This window comes from Meles meles, chromosome 6 (genome assembly GCF_922984935.1).
Source record: "Meles meles chromosome 6, mMelMel3.1 paternal haplotype, whole genome shotgun sequence".
Classification (NCBI taxonomy): Eukaryota; Metazoa; Chordata; class Mammalia; order Carnivora; family Mustelidae; genus Meles; species Meles meles.
In genome coordinates, this window is record NC_060071.1 from 124628223 (window position 1) to 124651546 (window position 23324).

Genomic DNA, 23324 nt, shown 5'->3' on the forward strand with positions numbered 1-23324 from the left:
GTACACTCTCTTCTACCCCTTTTCCTTCCTACTGGCTGAAATCCTAGGCCACCATTTGATCAAGAAGAAGATGAAGTGCTGCTTCCACCAACCTTGATTCTCAACTTGGGATGATTATATGGAAGTAAAATATACGCTTTTTCTTTGTGCCACTACATTATTTGTAGTCTGAGGCCTCTAAACAGTATTTCCTATTTTTTGTGTAAACATTCTATTTTGCTCCTGGAATTCCTTAACTTTGCAGAATGGAGATAATAGAAAAAGCCTCATATTAGTTAATGAAACTGTCTCCAAGAATAGCAAATATCCTTTGTAGGTATGCTTATCTTATATTCCAGTGAAAGGAATTAGTTCTATTTCCATGGGGGGATAATTGAAACTATATCCTGGCTTCTTGGGTCATCTGAACTATGTCCAACATCTCCATCTCTAGCTTCCATGTGTTAGGATATTATTTAAATTGTTTTAAATTGTTCTCATAGACCAAAACAGAATGTAGTTTAAGCAAGATAGTTGCTTATTTCTTGAGTAAAAGTACAAAACAGTGTATAGGAAGATTGAGCAACTCTGTTCTACAAGGTGCCCTTTGACTTTATGGTTCTGCCGTTCTCAAGTGTGTTATCCTTGATGAGACTTATTTTTTTCTTCCTTATAAATGACTTGGCACAATTCCTGTATATTCAAAGAATATTTTTCCTTAACTTTTAAATCTAGTCGTTATACTCTTTAACATTTCCAGTACGTATTATGTGCCTTTTCACTATCTGTATTTAAGTGTTTTCTTATTTCAATAAAATTCACTTAAATTTTTTTTTTGTGAATTTTATTTATTTCGCAGACAGAGATCACAAGTAGGCAGAGAGAGAGGGGGAAGCAGGCTCCCTGCTGAGCAGAGAGCCCGTTGCAGGGCTCCATCCCAGGACCCCGGGATAGTGACCTGAGCCGAAGGCAGAGGCTTTAACCCACCGAACCACCCAGGCACCCCAGGATTTACTTAAATCTTAATTTAAGTAATTATCCTGCTCCATTGCTTTGGTTTTCCTTTTAGAATACCCAGTAATGCATTTTGGATCTTGTTTGCATATTACCTTTGTTCTCTGTTTCTCTCAAACCATTGTTATCTCTTTATTTCTCTTTGATTCTCTATACTTTTATCCTTGCTATCCTCTATTTTCCTTATTGTGTTTTCCACAAGGTCTATTCTATCTTGTGTTTCTTTGCCCTTTCTTCATTTCTAAAATGTGTTTTTTATAATAATTATGGAATTCTCTCATTTTAGTTTCCTATACTTCTGTTGTCTAACAATCTCATCTCCTTAACAAAGGATAACATCATATATACACATACCAACATGCATATATAAAAATATATAAATCGTAAGAATATGGCATAATGAATTGTCACAAAGTGAATATAACTGCATCACCACCACCCAGGTCAAGAAATAGAAAATCATCAGTATCTGAGCAACTCTTCCCTTGGAAAGCTTTCTAATCATTGGCCTCTCCTCTGGTCCCAAAGGCAACTACTCATGTTAGCCCTAACACTGTAGACTAATTTTCCCTGTTTAAAAACTTTATTTTGAGGGCATGTGATGTGATGAGAACTGGGTGTTATATGCAACTGATGCACTACTGAGCTCTACATCTGAAAGTAATGATGTACTATATGTTGGCTAATTTATTTTATTTTTATTTTTATTTTTTTATTACGTTATGTTAGTTACCATACAGTAGTACATCATTAGTTTTTGACATAGTGTTCCATGATTCATTGTTTTTCTCTAATACCCAGTGCTCCACGTAATACCTGTCCTCCTTAATACCTATCACTGGCGTAACTCTTCCCCCCCACTCTCCTCCCCTCTAAAACCCTCAGTTTGTTTCTTGGAGTCCATAGCCTCTCATGGTTCGTCTCCCTCTCTGATTTCCCCCCCTTCATCCCCTTCATTTTTCCCTTCCTTCTCCTAATGTCCTTCGTGCTATTCCTATGTTCCACAAAGAAGTGAAACCATATGATAATTAACTTCCTGTGCCTGCCTTATTTCACTTAGCATATTTTCCTCCAGTCTTGTCCATGTTGATGCAAAAGTTAGGTATTTATCCTTTCTGGTGGCTGAGTAATATTCCATTGTATATATGGACCACATCTTTATCCATTCATCTGTTGAAAGGCATCTTGGCTCTTTCCACACGTTGGCTTTTGTGGACATTGCTGCTATGAACGTTGGGGTGCATATGGCCCTTCTTTTCACTACATCTGTATCTTTGGGGTAAATACCCAGCAGCGCAACTGCTGGGTCATAGGGTAGCTCTATTTTTAACTTTTTGACGAACCCCCACACTGTTTTCCAAAGTGGCTGTGCCAATTTGCCTTCCCACCAACAGTGTAAGAGGGTTCCCCTTTCTCCACAACCTCTCCAACATTTATTGTTTTTGTCTTGTCAATTTTTGCCATTCTGCTGGTCTAAGGTGGTATCTCAATATGGTTTTGATTTGAATTTCCCTGATGGCTAATGATGATGAGCGGTTTTTCATGTGTCTGTTTAGCTAATTGATTTTATTTTTTAATTTAAAATTTTAAAAAAGATTTTGTGTATATATTTGATAGAGAGAGTGACGAGAGAGGGAACACAAGCAGGGGGAGTGTGAGAGGGAAAAGTGGGCTTCCTGCTGGGCAGGGAGCCCAGTATGGGGCTCTATCCCAGGGTCCTGGGATCATGACCTGAGTGAAGGCAGGCGCTTAACGACTGAGCCACGCAGGCACCCCTGGCTAATTGATTTGAAATAAAAAATACTTTATTTACATGGCATCATAGAGGGACACCTGGGTGGCTCAGTCAGTTGAGCATCTGCCTTCAACTCAGGTCATGATCCCAGGGTCCTGGGATGGAGCCCTGCATCACGCTCCCTGCTCAGTGGGGAGTCTGCTTCTCCTTCTCCCTCTGCCTCTCCCTGTTGGCTTGTGCTCTCTCTCACTCATTCTCTGTCTTTCAAATAAATAAAATCTTAAAAGAAAATGGCATCATTGAGTATCTATTATTTTGGTCAACATTGTATTCTTGAGATTAACTCTTACTTCCAGGTATAGACATGGTTCCTTTAATTCCTGTTTTGCATTCAGTTGTAGGAATAAGTCCCAATTTGTGCTCGCTTCGGCAGCACATATACTAAAAATAGGAATAAGTCACAATTTATCCATCTGTTCTTTGTTAGTGGTCATTTGGATTGTTTCCAAATTCAGGTTATTGTGGAATAATAAGATTTTGTTCAGGAGTTTTTCATTCTTTGGCTGCCCCCCTCCCTAGGAAGTGTAGATCTCCTTGCCGTCTTCACATTGTACTTGGCCTACACTGTGGAAGCTCCTGTTTTCATAGTGCCTTCTGGGAACTGCTCCTTCTGGGCCCAATTCTCCTTATTGCCTATCTGTTGTCTCTCCCTAACCCTGAGTATACCTGCCTTCATCAGTGTGGACTTTCGTCGGGCAGCTTATCCTCCCCATGAGACTCTGCCATTCCTGATAGGATTATTGGCTACATATTTCTGAAACTGTGAAGAGTTTAGACCTGTATGGTCTAATTCGGTAACCACTAGCCACAGTTAGCTAAGGGGCACTTGAAAAGTGGCTAGTCTGAATTTAGGTGTGTTGTAAGTGTAAAGTAGACACTGGCTTTTAAAGATTTGATATTTTAAAAATGTTAAATGTTATTAGTTTTTTATGTTGACTACATGTTGAATGATAATATTTTGGATACATTGGGTTAAACAAAGTATATCTGGAAAATTTCCCTTTTGCTTTGTTTAAATGCAGCTGCTACAAAATTTAAAATTATACACGTGTTGCTCACCTCATATTCTGTTGGTTTAAACTGTCAACAGTATTGTGCTTGGATCTCTTAGTTATCTGTAACTTTAAAAGAGATACTTTTTTAGATAATAAACAATATTCATGACTATAAAAAATGTGGAAAAGGTAGAAACCTTGTAAAGATAGAACTTACTCAGAATCCTAAAATCTGGAGATCATTCGTAACACAATAGCATATTACTTTCCAGGCTTTCACTTTACCTCCTTTTTTTTTCTTTTTAAGATTTATTAATTTGTTGTAGAGAGAGAGTGAGAGTGAGCATGGCAAGGCGGGGCAGAAGGAGAGGGAGAGAGTCTCAAGCCATCTCTGAACTCAGCGCAGAGCCCTTTGTGGGGCTCAATCCCACAACGCTGAGGTAGAGATCACAACCTGAGCTGAAACCAAGAGCTGACGCTTAACTGACCGTGCCGCCCAGGTGCCCCCAGGCTTTTACTTTATTCTGCAAGTATATTTGACCAGAGATAGACCAAGCATACATTTGGCTGAGTAACACTGGGATGAATCTTAATACTAGTATGTGGCTGGATATCATGATCATAGAATGAAGTTCTAGGATATTTGGTTCTGAGATATTTTGGCTTCATTCTTGTGAAACTAAAATGTAAAAATTTGTTAAAATTGTTACTAAGGTCGGTAACAGACTTCACATGTTGGGCATTGTGGTGTCAGAATAATAATTTCTTAACCCTATTAGGTGCTAGCCTACCCTTGAGGTCTCTGTAGGTAGTGTGTGTGTAAATCACAGATTTACGCACTGAATCAGATGTCTGTTTTCAGCAGAGTTCGCTGTTGCGGCAACATCTTCTGTTACCTAATTTTTCTCGAATCCTTCTTATGTCCTCTCTTGTTTGTTTCATGTTCTTTTCTTCCTCATGAAATCCTGAAATGCCAAATTGATGCTGTGCCCTAATTCATCTTCATGAGGTAGAATGAATTCCCAAATGGGACTTTTTTTTTTGAAAGATTCATGACCTAAATGGAATTAAATAAGTACAAACCAAAATAGGTCTTCATTTCTTTAATGTAATGAATACTGCGACACCAAACTACAAAGTTTAGAATTATGATTTAATCCTGTCCCCATTATTCTGCTCGCATTATTAAATTTTCTGTAAATAATTGTCCTAGAAAGTATACACTCATGTGCCTAAAGTCACTTAGCTGATGTGCTCTCCTGTTCTTGTGTCAACTGGCCATCATTTTCTATTTCTATTTGATATTTCTTAATTGTTTTTATTCAGTAATCAGTAACTTCCAAAATCATCATTAAGGCAGTATTTTACTCAGAATAATAAATACACACTTATACTTTGACTGACTTTTCTTCTATGATGGAATAAGGGAGGGGTTCTCGTCCTCTGTACTTTTGATATTTTCCCTGGGTGGTTCTTTGTTGTGAGGACCTGCTCTGTGCACTGTAGGGTGGGAGTAGCAAATCCTGCTTGGCCCTTCCTTCTCCACCAGCAGAATCACCAGGGTTAAGAACCACCACTGCTTTGGGGTGATAGTTTGTAGTTTACCTAAGATAGTGTCTTCTTTTTATTCAAGAAATAACTCTCTGGACTTCGGTTGTTTTTGACTTTTTGTTTTTGCCTGGGAAAATACCAAGCTGTTTTTTTTTCTCTCTCTACTCAGGGGTAGGTATACAGTAGTCTCATTAATCTTATTTTTTGCTTCCTTCATACTCCTTTCTTCTGTTCTGAGTTCTCTACTTCCTCTGGGAAGTCTGAATACTCTCTCCATCTGATTCATCTCTTGGAGTGTTCTAGGCTGTGACCTCCTCTGCTGTCTCTGTCAACGTGTTTCCATCCATGTTATGGTTTCTAGAAACAGAAATGTCTCACACTGGTGATCTTCCTTCCTTAGGCTTATCACATTTTAAGGGCATCCGGAGACAAAAGAATGGGAAGCGGGGGCTTCTAGTTGGTGTGACATCTACTCACAAGCTGCCCATTGTTTTAAAATAGAAAACAGTGGTGAGGACATGTGTTTTTATTCACTCAACAAATAGATATAAGGGCATGTTCCGCCTTTTCCCATTTCCATGCTTTCTTTTCTAGAGCTCATTATCCTGGGACCCACACAGTAAAGGATGCGAAGTTGACTAAGAAGAAGCTTTGGTCTTCTGAAGATTTTAGCACCTTAAATAATGATGTGGGTGCAGGCTGCTTGGGCCGCATATTGAATCAGAATTATATCAATGGCTACATGACTGCGTAAGTTACTGAAAACTTTTAAAGGTTTTTATTATGAAAAATTTAAAAAACACAATAAGTAGAAAAAGTACAATAGGCTCCCATATTCTCACAACCTAGATTCAATGATTGTAAACATTTTGGTTTATTAGCTTTATCTGTACCTCTATCTATACCTAAGCTTATCTGTTTTTTTATATTTGAATATTGTCTGCATTGAATAAAGTCAGGCTTATTGAGATATAATTTATAGTAAAATTTATGCAGTTCTATGATTTTTGATGTTATGTATCTCTTTTAATGAACAATTATAAATTATAGATATCATAACACTTCACCCCTAAAGATTTTAGCATGTGGTCCTAAAACATAAAGGATATTCTCCTACATGATCACTATATCATTTTGATGCATAAGAGCATAAGAGCACTTTAAAAAATATCTGCTACTTAGTGTATGTTAAAATTTTCCTAATTATTCCTCAAGGTATCATCTATAGCCTTTTTTAAAAAAAAACTAAGAGCCAGTCAAGCTTGCATTGCATTTAGATGTCATGCCCTACAATCTCTTTTAATCTAGAATGGTTTCCTTCCTTCTCTAATTTTATTTTTAAGAATTTATTTATTTGAGAGGGAGCAAGAGAGCACGAGTGGGGGCGGTGCACATAGGAAGACAGAGAAGCAGACTCCACACTGAGCAGGGAGCCTGACTGACATGGGGCTCGATCCCAGGGCCCTGGGATCATGACCTGAGCCAAAGGCAGAAGCTTAACTGACTGAGCCACCCAGGTGCCCCTCTTTCCTTCCCTATTTTTTATGACTGCAACCTTTTGAAAAGACCAGGCAAGTGGTCTTATGGACTATCCACTTGCCAATCTGCCTGACTGATTCCTCATAGAATCACTTAATTTGTATAACTATCTCTTAGGAGAGAGCACAATGCTTTTTTTGGTGGTGGGGAGAGAGGAAGCATGCGCATGTGCATGCTTACGGGGCAGGGAGGTGCAGAGAGAGAGGGTAAAGAGAATTTTAAGCAGGCTCCATGCTTACAACCCTGAGATTGTAGGGCTTGCTGTCACAACCCTGAAATCATGACCTGAGTCAAAATCAAGAGTCTGATGCCACCCCGGCGCCCCAGAATACTACTCTTTTTATTTCTCAGGGTAGCATTTCTTAAATGCTTTAAGAAGCATTAACTATAATAGATTCAAATTTGCTTTCTGAAACAATAATAAATAGAACAAAAGTAAGCCAGTACATATTTTTGTGATGTTAGTGTGAGCTGATATGTTCTTTTTATAGCCTTTGTTCTTTTTCTTCCCTTTTTAAAATAAAAGATGCTTATCATGAAGAGTTTGGTTCTAATAACTTAATTTGGTATTAAGAGTAATGCACACTCATGACAGAGAATTTAGTAACTGCATATAAGTACAAAGAAGGAAGCAAAATCACCCATGTTTTTGCCATCTTGAGGTAACCATCCTTAAAAATGTTGGTGTATATCCTCCCATGTATATTTATATGTATGAAATTTTAATATAGAATTAAGACCATACTGTATGTTTAGTATTAAGCTGCTTTTCATTAAAAAAGGCATTATAACCTTTTTTCCATATTTGAGTGTACTTCTATTTCATCATTTTTAATGCTTATGTATATTCTGTTACATAGAACATGGTTTCCCAAACTTGCCTTGTCTCAAGAAGCACCTGATGTCAAGATGCCTTGGCGGCTGCCTAGGTGTGCTAAATCATAATCTCTCCAGAAGGCTTTTGAGACTCTGCTGGTGTCATCGGTGCCCCAGCCAATTCTGATGCCCCACAAGTTTGGGAAGCAATGATGTAGAAAATGTCTTATACCTCACTGAATGTTCTTCTCTTCCAGAAATGGAAGTTGTTTCTATTTTAAGTTGACAGCTTTGTACACATTGAAATGATCAATTGTATACAGATATCTTTGTACACATCTATAATTATTTCCTTAGGGTATATTCTTAGAAAGGGAATAAATATCAGGGTGAGAGGTATATAGATTTTAAAGACTTTGGTGTATATAATAAAATGCTAGTCAGGTAGTTTTTGGTTTATGTATCTATCGCTAGTCAGAGAAGATACTATGCATCTTGTAATCCGGGGGTAAAATCAGGAGAACTCTTAGTTTTTGCTGGTAGTAAGGATTTTTTTTTGAAAATTGGAGCTATTATTTCTACGTTGTGTTGACAGAATTAGAAGGCTTTGATTTCCTAAAAAAGTCATTTTATGGTGGGACTTGGTAAGAAAAAAGGGAAATTCTGAGGGTAAGCTCTGGGTTTCCTATTGTTGTTACTGGTTTTTTTTTTTTGTTGTTGTTGTTGTTTCATTTTGTTTTTGTTTTTTTTTAAATTTTATTTATTTATTTAGTTTTTGAGCTGTGAGAAACCCAGCAGTACCAGGAGCCAGAGCTTCCCTTTTCCCCTTGGATTTTCCTGAAAACCACAGACACTATTTCAGGGTTCAGTACCAGCTATAGAATTCCCAAAGAGTGGGCCAAAGTGCAGACCAGCAAGCTGACCCATCTTGTAGATGAGACAGAATCATCGCAGTATTAGACCTCAGACTTTGTTCTAGACACTTTACAGGCATTAATACAGTGACTCCTCACAGTGATCATGTGAGCTAGATACGGCTGTTATCCTCATTTTACAGACGATGAAACTGAGGTCCAGAGAGGTTAGTGGTGGAACCATGATTTGAACCCAGGCAGTCTGACTCTAAGAGTTCTCAATTGTAAAACTTTGCAGCAGCTCAGAGTCAAGTTCATAAAATTATGTCATGAAACTGGGGCATTAAGAAGGCTGACTGTCGAAGGGAAAGCAGGTATGGATAAAGCCTTTATTTGTATTTGACTCAAATCTGTGACATGTCTGGTACTGGTAGAGCATATTCATCTTCTGGCTACACCACTGTTCAGTAAAAATTATATATCCCTTATACATTTGTGTTTTTAAATTATGCAATTCACCATTAAAAATACCTAGATGGATCCAGCGCTGAAGTTTTCAAAATGTGAATGAACTTAGGTGACTTATATTTTCTTGTTTTGGGTGGTCATTTTTGCTCCTTCTCATATATTTATATAAATTCTAATAAGGCTTTTTTTTTTTTTTACTACAGTCTTCTTGACATTTACCTTTTGATCACAAGCTGTTTTGGCCTTTCTCTTTTTTCAAATAAACCTTTTAGCACAATTGCTTGGAATCTGGTGGCTAGTTACTATGAACAGTTGCCTTACGGACGATGTGGGCTGATGACCGCTCAGGAGCCGTGGAGTGGGCACTATGTAGTAGAGTCTCCTATCTGGGTATCAGGTATGGTTCAGATTTCATCTCTCATGCCTCGGGTTTCTCTCTAGGAGAAAAAGCAGAAAACAGAAGGGATTACACTAATTATGTGTGTGTGTGTGTGTGTGTGTGTGTCATGTGTAAGTTCTAAGTTTTGTCTCTGTTGTAAGCAAGATTTGCCATAGTGTTCTCTAAGAGCCTTTTGGATAATTACTTTTTATATTTCAGTCTTGGCTGTCCTAAGACCAGGCTCTTAGAAATGAAGAAGAAAGGGAAAAGAGAGGAGGGAAAAGGCTTATCATTTGGTGATGGAGACAAATACATGAAATAGTTGATAAATGTATAATTATAAATTATGATAATTTCTAATGAAATGATGTGTTTGTAAACACTTATTGCAACTCAAAAGTATCTAAAAGTCTTAAAATTAGTCTTGGAGACATTTTGTTGCTTTGTATTAATATAGTTATGTTGATGAGAATGCTAACAAAATCAAATGAATTACTAAAGGAATAAGTATATGTAAAGGTTCTGTGAGATATTGTGGCTTTATACTGATGAGCATTATTATAGATAATTTAAGAAAAATGTAAAATCATGACTCACGTGCGCATAAAAATGAACACATGATAAAGACTTTTCTCATGCTATGTAGGAACCAGGCAGATGAATCAATCAATTCAAAGGAGAAGTAAAAAACAGTACAAATTTATTTAGAGTAAAGGAATTTGAGAATAAATTGCAAATGGAGACAGGTTGGGTTTCCCATAGCAGGGAGGGGAGGAAATCAATGAAGTCCTTGCCAGATAGGAGACACTTTACACATCCATCAGTTATCTACACTTACGTAAGTTTCAAAATAGTTTAAAGACAATCAGCAGGGCTGTAGCAACAAAATTTTTGTTGCAGTATCAGTTATTAGTCACAAGGGACGGTTGAGATCATGCAGACAGTGGTTGACACTTACCACTTTTTCATGAATGATATAACCATGCTAAAAGTGAATATAATTTAAACAATAAAAATCCTGTTGAATAATATTCAAGTTCTTTCTATAATTTTTGTAGTAAAAAAATTAAAGCACTTATGACCATTTTGTTTCAACATCATAACTGCAGTCTTTAAAAAAATTCATTTCTTCAAAGGCAGGATGCTTTCATAGGAAAAATCTGAATTTGGAGTGAAGTTGTTTTCTTTTAAACCTTTATTTTGGGGATTTTATTTTTTATTTGATGTATTTTCCTCAGAAGGATTTGTAGTCATGATGTTAGTCATGAAATCATAACATTATTCTAAACTCTAAATTATATTTTAAAAAATATGCTTGTATGTATGTCCTCATTGCTTAACCCCTTAAATTTGTAATTGTTTGTCCCACATTATCTAGGTGAACTAATGTACTCTGCTAATATTGTCACTGTGTTTTGGGGGTAGGAAGGGGACATGAAATATTGATCAGTACATTTTCAGAGCCAGCTTTGGAGGTACCCAGTAAATATATATTCTGCAAATAAAACTTGTTTGAAATCATAAAGCTTAGTTTTTGAAGTGCAATATTAACTATTTTTAGTCTTATTTTTTGTAGTTATATTAGGATGAGTTAAATAGAGAGGCACAATAGTTTAGAAGAGATTATTTTATTCTTGGGATAAAAAGATAATACTCTTGAATTAATGGTGTAGTTCATTTATTTTTGTGGTAATTCTAACTATAGTTATTCTTACTACAATTGTGCTATTTAACTGGATTAATTATTCAAAAGTTGAAACATGACATTGGCATGTATTTTTCTCTAAAATAAAAAAGAGCTTGTTAGACTTAATCAGATTCAAGCCAGTAGACAGCTTTATTTTTTAAAGAAACTCTTCCATCACTGTTTTATTGGGTCTTTCTCTGCTTTTCTACAGCTCATACCACTCAATTCACTCAACCAGGTTGGTATTACCTGAAGACAGTTGGTCACTTAGAGAAAGGAGGAAGCTACGTGGCCCTGACTGATGGCCTAGGTAACCTCACCATCATCGTTGAAACTATGGTAATTCTTTGCTGTTTTTATGGAATTAACTGACTCTCTTAGAATTAGAAAAACAGTAGAAAACACAATGAAGCACTTCCTTTTTAAAAAACCCCAGCTCTACCAAAGTGTAATTGATGTATGACAATTAACACGTAGGGGAGGAAGAAGCTACTTCCTATACCCTCTTAGGTTCAGAAACAGGCCCCACATATTAAACTGTCAAAAAAATGCCAGATTCACAGGAGAAAAGTTTATTTGTGCAAGCAATGTGCATACACATGGGAGATGCTTAGTGATGAGTAACCCTGAGGGGTGGTTAGAATTTGGTTTTATATACCTAGAGGAGTAAGTAAGGGAGAAGGGGAGAAAGGGTACTTAATAGAAAATAAATGACTTTTTGGGAAGATAAATGGGTTTTCAGGAGAACAAACAAGAATGATTGTGACACTGTATGTCTATACTGGAGAGCAGTCTTTCCCTCTCCTTCAGGACTGTAAAAAACCCTATGTAGAAGGGATTTGGGGGTAGGTTTTATTCCCATTTCTCCTTTCTGGGAGTGACTCCATCCTACAGAGTAGATGCATTTGTGGCAGTCTTACTTCCCAGAAGTTGCTGCTCTGAGTAAGCTAAGGGAAGCTCAGAGAAGACTTTGTCCCGGCATCCTTTGAATCTCAAATACCTTCAACTTTAAATAATATTTATACCAAAGTGGCCTATTTTTGGTGGCATATTCTGGTCCCCTTCAAACACATAATTAATGTGCACAATTTTATGATTTACAGTAGGTAAATGCTCAATAAACCATCGTCACAATCTAGATAAGCCCCCCAAAGAGTACTCATGTCCCTTGTTAAATATTCCCTCTGTCCCACTTCTCCTCATACCTTGTGACTTCCCTGATCATTACTTTTTGTCACTATAGATTAGTTTGCATTTTCTAGAGTTTTGTCTCCATGGAACCAGTTCAGTATGTACTGTTTTTTATCTTGCTGCTTTCACTCAGGGTAATTATTTTGAGATTATCCACGTTGTGATATACCTGTTGCTAAGTAGTATTCCATTGTAAGGACACACCATAGTTTTTTTTAATCTATGCACTTGTGGGTAGATGTTTGGCTTGTTTCTACTTTCTGGCTACTACACGGAAAGCTATGAACATTTGTGCACAGGCTTTCTAGGGCAATCTATGTCTTTTCTTTTGGGTAAAGACATAGGAATGGATTGGCTGGGTAATAAATGATATGCTTCTGTTTAGCTTTTTAGGAAGCTGCCAAACTCTTCTCCAAAATGGTTATCCTGTTTTAAATCTCCATCAGCAGCATAATTGGAGTTCTATTTTTTCTTTATCATTGTGAACACTTGCTGTGATCAGTTATAAAAATTTCAGTCATAGTATATTTGATATAGCACTTTATTTTGGCTTTAGCTTGCATTTCCCTACTGACTGATGATGTTGAGCTTTTCATGTGCTTGGGCTTCATGTGTCTTCTTTGGTGAAGTGTGTGTTTAAGTCTTTTGCCTATTTTTGTTGGCTTTTTCTTATTGTTGGATTTTGAGAATTCTTTATGCGTTACATATTCTGGGTCCAAGTCCTTTACAGATACATGGTTCGTAAAGATAATTTCCCGGTCTGTAGCTTTTCTTTTCCTTTTGTTAACAGTGTCTGTGGAGGAGCAGGAGTTTTTAATTTTTATGAAGTCCAGTTTATTCATTTGTACTTTCATGGAACATGCTTTTGCTGTGATATCCAAGAGGTGTTTACATATGGATATCTGTCTCTTCTAGCACCATTTGCTGGAAAGTCTGTATTTCCTATTGCATTGCCTTTGCACCTTTGTAGAAAATCAGTTATCCATTTATACATAGGATTATTTCTGGACTCTGTTCTATTTATTTGACCTATTTATGTACCTTTATACCAATACTATGATTACTCTGTGTGTGTGTGTGTGTGTGTATAAAACAATTCCTAGAAATAGGTAGTGTTTGCTCTTCAAATTTGTTCTTTTTCAAGGTTGTTTTGGCTCTTCTAGGTCACTTGTACTTCCATGTGAATTTTATTTTTTTTATTTTTTCATTTTTTAAAGATTTTTATTTATTTATTTGACAGATGGAGATCACAAGTAGGCAGAGAGGCAGGCAGAGAGAGAGGAAGAGAAGCAGGTTCCCCGCTGAGCAGAGAGCCCGATGTGGGGCTCCATCCCAGGACCTGGGATCATGACCTGAGATGAAGGCAGAGGCTTTAACCCACTGAGCCACCCAGGTGCCCCCTCCCATGTGAATTTTAGAATCAGCTTGTCAGTTTCAACCAAAACAAAAAAAAAAAGCCTGTCAGATTTTGACTGGGATTGCATTACATCCATAGATTAATTAAAGGAGAATTAATATTTGAACTATGTATCAAGCCTTCTAGCCCTTTAGCAAGACATAGCCTCAAGTTTATTTAGGTTTTCTTTAATTTCTCTGAATATTATTTTATAGTTTTCAATGTACAGGTATTTCATATCATTTATCAAATTTTGGCTAAGTGTTTCACATTTTCAATTTTATTGTAAATAGTAGTTTTTAAATTTTGCATTCAAGTAGTAACTGGTATATAGTAATATAGTGGATTTTTGTATGAAGATCTTGTTTTCTGCAACATCACTGAACTCACCTATAGTTCTAGTAACTTTTTTGTGGATTCCATTGCATTTTCTTTGTAAATGATTGGCAAATAGAAATAATTTTACATCTTCCTGACCAACAATCGTTGTTATTGCCTATCTCTTTGTTATAGCCATTCTGGAGACGTGAAGTGGTATTTTATTTTAGTTTTAGTTTTGATTTATATTTTACTAGTGATTAATGATGTTGGGCATCCTTTCATGTGTGTATTGGCCATCTGTATTTCTTCTTTGGAGAAATGCCCATATAGACAGACCCTTTGCCCATTTTTAAATTGGGATGTTTGAAATTGAAATGTAAGAGTTTTATTATTATTTTTTATTATTGAAATGTGTGAGTTCTTCACATATTCTAGGCAAAAGTCCCTTATCAGATGTATGACTTGTAGACATTTTCTCCCATTCTGTAGGTGGTTTTTCACTTCCTTTTTAAAATTTAAACTTAATTTTAAAAAATTACAGTATAGTTGACATACAATATTATATTAGTTGTTATTCCCTTTTTAATGATGCCATTTCAAGTACAGAAGTTTTAAATTTTGATGAAATCAAATATATATATTCTTTTTTTTGTATGTTTTTGTGTCATATTTAAGAAATTATTGCTTAATCCAAGGTCATGAAATTTATACCTATGCTTTCTTCTAAGAGTTTTATAGTTTTAGCTCTCACATTTAGGTCTTTGATCCATTTAATTTTTTTAATAGAGGGTTAGGTATGTGTCCAACTTCATCATTTGCAGGTTGGTATCATCTAATTGTTCCCGCACCATTTGTTGACTGTTCATTCCTTATTGAATTGTCTTGGCTTCCTTGTTGAAAATCGGTTGGCAATAAATATGAGGGGTTTTTTTTGTTTGTTTGTTTGTTTTTTTGTTTTTTTTTTTCCTGGACTCTCAGTTCTATTGCATTGACCTCTGTATCTATCCTTATGGGAGCATTATGGTGCCTTGATTACTGTGGCTCTTTATTTTGAAGTTAGGAAGCATGGATCCTCCAACTTTGTTTTTTCAATACTGTGTGGCTATTAGGGGTCCCTTGCATTTCCATAGATATTTTAGGATCAGTTTGTCAATTTCTGCAGTGAGGCCAGTTTGGGTTTTGATAGAGATTATGTTTAATCTGTAGATCATTTGGGTAGTATTGCAATTATAACAGTAATAAATCTTCTAGTGCGTGAAGATGGATGCCTTTTCATGTATTTATATTTTTGCTTCTTTTAAAGATATTTATAGTTCGCAGGGTATAAGTCTTGCTCTTTTTTTTTGTTACAGTTACTATTTATGAGTATTATTTTGGCATAACTCTAAATGAATTGTGTTTTTAATAGCATTTTCAGATTTTTCATTGCTAATATATAGAAATACAATTAATTTTTACATATTGATCTTGTATCCCACAAGCTTTCTGTACTTATTTCTTAGTTCTAATAGTTTTTTAGTTAATTCTTAGAGGATTTTCTATATACAAGATTATGTCATCTGTGAATATAGTTTTGCTTCTTTCTTTTCAATTTAGATACCTTTCCTTTTTTTCCTTGGTTAATTGTGCTTTAGTAAATATGGAATAGAAATGGTGGGAATGTACATTCTTATCCTGTACCTGATCTCAGGGGAAACAATTTCAATCTTACGTGTAATGTTAGCTGTGGTTTTTTGGTAAATAGTTTTTATAAAATTGAAGAACTTCTCTTCTATTCCTACTTTGTGGAGTGCTTTTATTATAAAAGGGTACTGGATTTTATCTAATACTTTCGATCTATTGAGATGATCGTGTGGTTTTGTTTTTTATTTTATTGATATGGTGTATTACATTGACTGATTTTTGTCTGCTAAGCTAGCTTTGCATTTCTGGGATAAATTCCATTTCATCATCATGTATAATCCTTCTTACTTGTTGCTGGATTTGATTTGCTAGTATTTTGTTGAGGATTTTTGTGTCCAGATTCGTAAGAAATACTGGTATATAGTTTTCTTGTAACATCTTTGTTTTTTGTATTTTATTTTATTTTTTTACTTAAATTCAGTTAGCCAATATATAGTATATCATTAATTTTGATACAATGTTCAGTGATTATTAGTTGCATATAATACCCAGTGCTCATCACATCATGTGCCCTCCTAAATGCCCATCACCCATTTATACCATCCCCCTACCCACCTCCCCTTCAGCAACCCTCAGGAACCCTTTGTTCCCTGTAGTCAATAGTCTCTCATGGTTTGTCTCCCTCTTTGATTTCTTCCCATTCAGTTTTCCCTCCCTTCCCATATTGTCCTCTGCACTATTACTTATATTCCACATATGAGTGAAACCATATGATAATTGTCTTTCTCCGATTGATGTATTTCACTCAATACTGACCTCATAAACTGGGTTGGGAAATGTTCCTTCCTCTTATGTTTAAGATAATTTGTGAAGGATTGGTATTAATTCTTTATATGTGTGGTAGAATTAATCAATGAAGCTATTTGATTTTGTGATTTTTCCTACAAGAAAGTTTTGGTTTATGGACTCAATCTCTTCTTATAGGTCTATTCAGATTTTATGTTACTTTTTGAGTCAGCTTTGGTAGTTTGTGTTTTTCAGGGAACTTATCTCTTTAATCTATGTTACCTAATTTGTTTGCATATGTTTGTGTATCGTATTCTCTTACATATTACATTTTAACTTCTGTAAGTTTGGTAGAAATGTTCCTCTTTCATTCCTGATTTTAGTAATTTGTCTTCCCTTTTTTTCTTGGTTAGAAAACCTAAAGGTTTGTCAGTTTTGTTCATCTTTTCAAATAAACAACTTTTGTTGATTTTTCTGTTTTCTTCATTTCAGTAATTTCTACTCTAATCTTTATTCCCTTCTGTTAACTTTGAGTTTAGTTTGCTCTTTAAAGATTGTAGGTAGAAGATTAGGTTATTTTTTGAGATATTTCTTTCTTTAAATTTTTTATTTAAATTCAATTTAGTTAACATATGGTGTATTATTAATTTCAGGGGTAGAATTTAGTGATCCATCTGTTGCATATAACACCCAGGGCTCATCATTACATCAAGTGCCTTCCTAAATGCCCATCCCACCTCCCCTCCAGCATCCCTCAGTTTGTTTCCTATAGTTAAGAGTCTCTTATGGTTTGCCTCCCTCTGTTTTTTTTGTTTTTTTTTTTTTTGTCTTACTTTATTTTTCCTTCCCTTCCCTTATGTTCCATCTGTTTTGTTTTTTAAATTCCATATATGAGTGAAATCATATGATATTTGCCTTTCTCTGACTGATTTACTTCATTTAGCATAGAGCTATTTCTTTTTCTTTATGTGGGTATTTACAGTTATGAATTACTCTGTAAGTGGTACTTTAGCTGTATTGTATCTCTTTAAGTTTTGTTATGTTATATTTTCATTTTTATTCTGTCATTTTTTTCTTTTTTAAGATTTTATTTATTTATTTGAAAGAGAGAGACAGCAAGAGCAGGAACACAAGCAGGGGGAGTGGGAGAAGGAAAGCAGGCTTCCTACTGAGCCGGGAGCCTGATGTGAGGCTCAATTCCAGGACCATCATGGCCTGAGCCAAAGGCAGATGCTTAATGACTGAGTCACCCAGGCACCCCAATTCTGTTATATTTTCATTATTGTTCATTTTATTTTCTAATTTCTTTTGTGATTTCTTCTTTGATCCATTGCTTATTTAGGAGGGAATTATTTGATTGGTACATTTTTATGAGCTTTTGTAATTTTTTGTTATTGATTTTTAATTTCATTCTATTAAGATTGGAGAATATACTTTGATTTTAATCCTTTTAAATTAATGGAGTTTTGTTTTATTTCCTTGCATATGATCTATCCTGGAGAATATTACATATGTACTTGAGAAGAATGTATGTTCTGTTATTGTTATTCTATTCTATAGCTATTTGTGAGATCTTGTTGGTTTATAGTGTTCAAGTCTTCTGTTTCCTTGTTTTCTCTGTTGTTGATAGTGACTAATTGAAGTCTTTAACTACTATTGTTGAATCATATGTCCTCTTTTCTCTTATTCTGTTCTATGTATTTAGAGTCTTTCTTATTAGGTGCATATGTGTTTATAATTCTTATATTTTTCTGATGGATTTTTCTTTATATAATTATAAAATGTCTCTCTTTAGTAACAATTTTTTGTTTGCTTTAAAGTCTGTTTATTGTTAGTTTAGTTATTGTGGTTTCTGCTAATATGTTTTTCCCTCTTTTTACTTTCCGTTTGTATCTTTGAATCTAAAATGTGTCTCCTTTTGACCGCATATAGTTGGATCTTGCTTTTAAAAATGTACTCTGAACTTTTGATTGAATTGTTTATTCCATTCATATTTAATATTAATATTGATATAGTTGGATTTATATTTGTCAACTTTTTTTCTGTATGTCTCATTTTGTTGTTCATCTATTCTTTCTTTACTGTCTCCTGCATTAAGTGAATATTCTCTGATATAATATTTTAATTCCTTTAATTTTTTCCACTATATTTTAGTGAGTTATTTATTTTATGGTTGTTCTAGGCCTGTGTATCTTGACTTATTGAATCTACTCCAGATTCATATTAACTGAATTTTAGTGAGATATAAAAACATTATTCCTGGGTTACCTGGGTGGCTCAGTTGGTTAAGCATCTACCTTCCAACTTGGGTCGTGAGTCCAGGGTCCTGGAATTGAGCCGGGCATTGGCTTCCTGCTTGACAGAGAGCCTGCTTCTCCCTCTCCCTCTGACTGCAGCTCCCCCTGCTTGTGCTTTCTGTCAAATAAATAAATAAAATTTTTTAAAAAAAGAAACATTATTCCTATATAGCTTTATTCTCAATCCTACTTTTTGTTGTTATTATATAGTTAATCCTCTATCTGTTAAAAGCTTATTAAGACCTGTTATAATTACAACTTAATATATAATTTTAAGTCTTTTAAAATCTGAGAGAATAAAGGAGAGAAATTATATATTTATATTTATGTTAATCTTACTTACTATTTTTGGTTGTTTTTATTTATTCCTGTGGATTTGAGTTATTATTTGGTAACATTTCCTTATTCTAATACAGTTTTTTTCCTCACCTGGCTACTTTATGCTATTAATGGCAGTTGTATCACATTTTTCTATTTTATAAGGCCAACAATATGATTATTTACATATTATTTTATGTAGTTGCTTTTAAAATCAGTTATGGGAAGAAAGAAGGAATAGGCATTTTTACTATCTTTTATAATTACATAATTATATTTGCCTATACTTTTGTTTGTGGATTTGAATTACTGTGTGTGATCATTTACTTTCAGCTTGAAATTCTCATTTTAATATTTTATGACAGTTGTGTCTGGTATCAACACATTCTCTCAGTTTTTGTTTATGTGGAAGTACATTTTGCCTTCATTTTTTTGAAGAATTTTGTTGGATATAGGATTCTTAATTGACAGAGAGGTTTTTTTTTTTTTTGAGCATTTCGAATGTGTTTTTGTTATTTCTGATGAAGAATCCACTTTTAATCTTATGGAAGATCTCTTGTTTCTCTCTTAGTTACACTTCTGATTTAGGAGCACAGGGTTGATGGATGGAGGTTTGGGACCCCATTAATCTCAGTATTCCAAGTTGATCCAATGAATGGGAGCTGGGCAGAGAAAGGGAGACCTCAGCCTCCTATCCATAATTGCTGAAACTTAGCCTTGACCTCAAATATCTGACGAGGGGTGAGTGGTAAGAAATGCTGACCTCCTGCTTCTCCCAGTAAGCTACTGTAGCCTTCAGCTGCAAGCTGGGAGGAGGGAGCCCTCTGTTTTTGGCTGTACCTACTCAGCATGCAGTTTCTTCTGCTTGGGTAAGAGAGGGACAGGGACAGAGTAGATCGTGGTTTAAATGTCACAGGTTCTTATTCTTTTTGCTGAGTTTTTGTAGATTTTCTTGAATAAATGTTTATTTGTTCCATGCCCATAGGATCATTTCCATTTTCTTTTAAAGATTATATTTATTTATTTATTTATTTGAGACAGAGAGAGTAGATGTTGGAGGAGGAACAGAGTGGTAGGAATAGGGATAAAGAATCTCAAGCAGACTCTGTGTTGAGCATGGAGCCCAATGTGGAACTTGCTCTTAGGACCCTGAGATTGTGACCTGAACCAAAATCCAAAGTTGGTTGCTTAACTGACTGAGCCACCAAGGAGCCCTGGATCATTTCCATTTTTAAAAAATATTTTTCACCAGTTTTAAGGGGCACAGCTTCTTGGAGCTCCTAAATTGTCATTGTGGAAGTACAACTCTATTTCAGTTTTTTAGACGTGGTTTCCTTTGAACGTATTTAAATACCCAGTTTAATGTCTTTGTCTAGTAAGTCTAATATGTTGCAAGCAATGCCTGGGCTTTGTCAGACATGGTTTCTGTTGACTGCTTTTATTCTGTGTATGGGCCACTTTCCTGTTTGTTGTTGTTGGTTGTTTGTTTTGTTTTCAAATCTCATAATTATTTGTTGAATATTAGACATATTGCCTAATATATTGTGGCAGCTCTGGAGGTCAGATTTCTCCCCTGTCTAGCATTTGTGGTTGTTATTCTTTATTGTTGTTGCTTTTTATTTGCTTAATGACTTTCTTGAACAAATTGTATACTTTGTCAGCTTTATTATATGTGGCCCCGAAGCCTCTGCTTAGTTACCTTAGTGGTCAGCACATGACTCTACAGAGGTTTCCTTATGTTTGGAGCTAGCAAGTCTCCTGGCCTTGGCTGGTAGGCTCTATGTGCATGGGGCATATGTCAGTGCTCAAGCAGGCGGTGTACAATTTTGTAGTAGCTTTACTTCATGTTTGAGCAAAGCTTCAGAGTTGACCTTAATTTTCCAGTACAGCCATGAGGGCTGTTTGGGTTATCTTTTTGGGTATCTTTTGGTTATATTTTTGTAAGCTTTGGGTTTTTGTATCTTTCTTTTTCTTTCTTTCTTTTTTTTTTTTTTTTAAGAGTGGGAGGGAGGTGGGAATGGGACAGAGGCAGAGGGCAACTCTGAAGCAGGTGCCGTACCCAGTGTGGAGCCTGATATGGGGCTCAGTCTCACAACCCTGAGCTCATGACCTGAGCTGAAATCAAGAACTCGATGCATAACTGACTGAGCCACCCAGGTGCCCCTGGTTTTTATGTCTTTCACGAATTTTTTCTGTTTCATTCAATTTTTGACATAAAGTTATTGGTGTTAGTCCCTATTATTCTGCATATATCTATAGAATTTGTACTGATGTCACCTTTCTTACTGTTGACAATGGCAAGTTGTGTTTTCTTTCTTTCTGTCTTGATTTCCTGATTAGTCCAGCTAGAAATTACTCAATTTTATTGATCTTCTCAAAGAATCAGCTTGTGGTTTCTTGATTATTCTCTCATTTTTCTGGGTTTCGTTTACTTGATTTCTCCTTTGATCTTTAATGTTTTCCTTCTGCTTGCTTTGGTTTTTAAATTTGCTCTTCTTGTCCTAGGATCTCCAGGTGGAAGCTGAAGTCTCACATCCTTCTTCTCTTACCAGTGTTTAGTGCTATAAATTTGTTTCTAAATACTGCTTTCGTGGCATCCCACAAATTGTACATTTTATTTTTATTTTGATAAACTCAAAATTATTCATCATTTCCCTTTTTATTTCTACTTATTCTTTGAGACATGGATTATTTGGAAATTTGTTATTTAGTTTCTAAATATTTTGGAATTTTTCTAGAGGTTTTTCTATTATTTATCTCTGATTTAATTATCTTGTGGACAGAGGACATACATTGTGTGATTTGAATCTTTTGGAATGTATTAAAAGTTCTTTTATGGCTAAGAATATAGTGTTCCTTGGGGAGTGTTGCTTGTGCATCTCTGTTGCTGGGTGAGGTGCTCTATAGATATCGATCCAGGCAAGCTATGTGATAGCATTGTGCAAATTACCTCCATCCTGTCAATTTTCTCTCTAGTTGTACATCATTTACTGAAGATGAGGTGTCAGAATCTCTAACTACAATAATGTCCACGAAGCCTGGCCCAGAACCTTTTGCTTAAGTGTTCTCGGAATGTTGAATCCCCTGAAGTAGGGATTATGTCTCAAATTCTTTTGATCCCAATCCGTAGTAGTGACTGTTTAGTAAAAAATGATGTCAATGTTAGAACTGTTTGTTCTATGTACTTACTGACTTTGGTTGTATATGAAGGTTCTATTTAGATGAGATGCCTTTTCAGTAAAAACATATAAGTATTTGTGGTTTATTTGATGTATGTTACTTGGAAAAGAATTATAATATAAAAATTAATCTGTGTGCCACAAAATGACTCTGTAGTTTAGCCATGAATTCAGTTTAATTCAGTGGAAATGCCATTGAGCTTTACTTTGACTAGGCATCCACAGTAGACTTTCAGTGTGGGTTATATTAGAAAAAAAGTCTTTAGAAATTTGAAATAAACTCATATTTATCACCTAATATGTACCATTTCTGTTACTCTTAGGCAATGAATGTTTAATTTTCTTTTCCTAAGGTGGCTTGTATATCATTTGGATAACTTATGTGATTTTTTTTTTTTTCTCCTAGAGCCATAGACATTCTAAGTGTATACGGCCGTTTCTGCCTTACTTCAATGTGTCACATCAGTTTGCTACCTTTGTTCTTAAAGGGTCCTTTGTAAGTAAATAGGTGGGACTTTTATTTTGGTTTTGATTTGAGAAGTTATATATTTTATCACAGGCTAGCAGTTTCTAAGTGAAGTCTTCTATTAGGAGCTATTAAGTATTTGCATATGAATGGATACAGGCACTGGTGTCTTCTATTTGCTGAATGGTCTTAGTGAACAGTACAGAAGCCTAAGCCACTAGGAAGCAAAACTCCCTGTGGCTAAAACTCTCTGTGGCTTTGAAGAACACTTAACAAAAGTCAGTTTGTAACAAAATTGTTCTTGTTGATAGAAGCATCAGTAGTCTAAGGAACTTTCAAGCATTGATCTTTTTAGTACTCTACAAAAAACCCAACAACATAAAAAGACACCAGATTCTTGCTGTTTCTACCTGTTGTTAATGTTGAACACCAAAAATACTGTGCCTTTTCTGACTACTAATTGCATAAAAATTGTTTTTAATACCAGAAAATTCCTAAAAAGTGTTTTACACAGGTATAGTAGTAAGTATTTTTGAAGCAAAGTCACCAAAAAAATCTTTTTATTTAAACATTTGCCAAAAGTCTGTGGTATTTGTAGGAAATAAAATATTTGCTTGAACAATATCTTCCTACTTTCAGAACATTAACTATTTAAAATTTGAGGTGGGTC

The 23324-nt window shown here is 35.3% G+C and overlaps 1 protein-coding gene across 2 annotated transcripts in view; it reads left to right on the top strand.

Moving 5' to 3' along the window:
• The window catches only part of GALC (galactosylceramidase), a 66477-nt gene that overhangs the window by 28616 nt on the left and 14537 nt on the right, over positions 1–23324 (top strand). Inside the window, exons 8-11 of one of the 2 annotated variants that reach the window (XM_046009939.1) lie at positions 5929–6084; positions 9215–9408; positions 11289–11416; positions 22595–22684. In XM_046009939.1, coding sequence (XP_045865895.1) covers positions 5929–6084; positions 9215–9408; positions 11289–11416; positions 22595–22684 — 568 coding nt within the window. The remainder of the gene's footprint in view (positions 1–5928; positions 6085–9214; positions 9409–11288; positions 11417–22594; positions 22685–23324) is intronic. The other variant, XM_046009940.1, reaches the window with a different exon arrangement.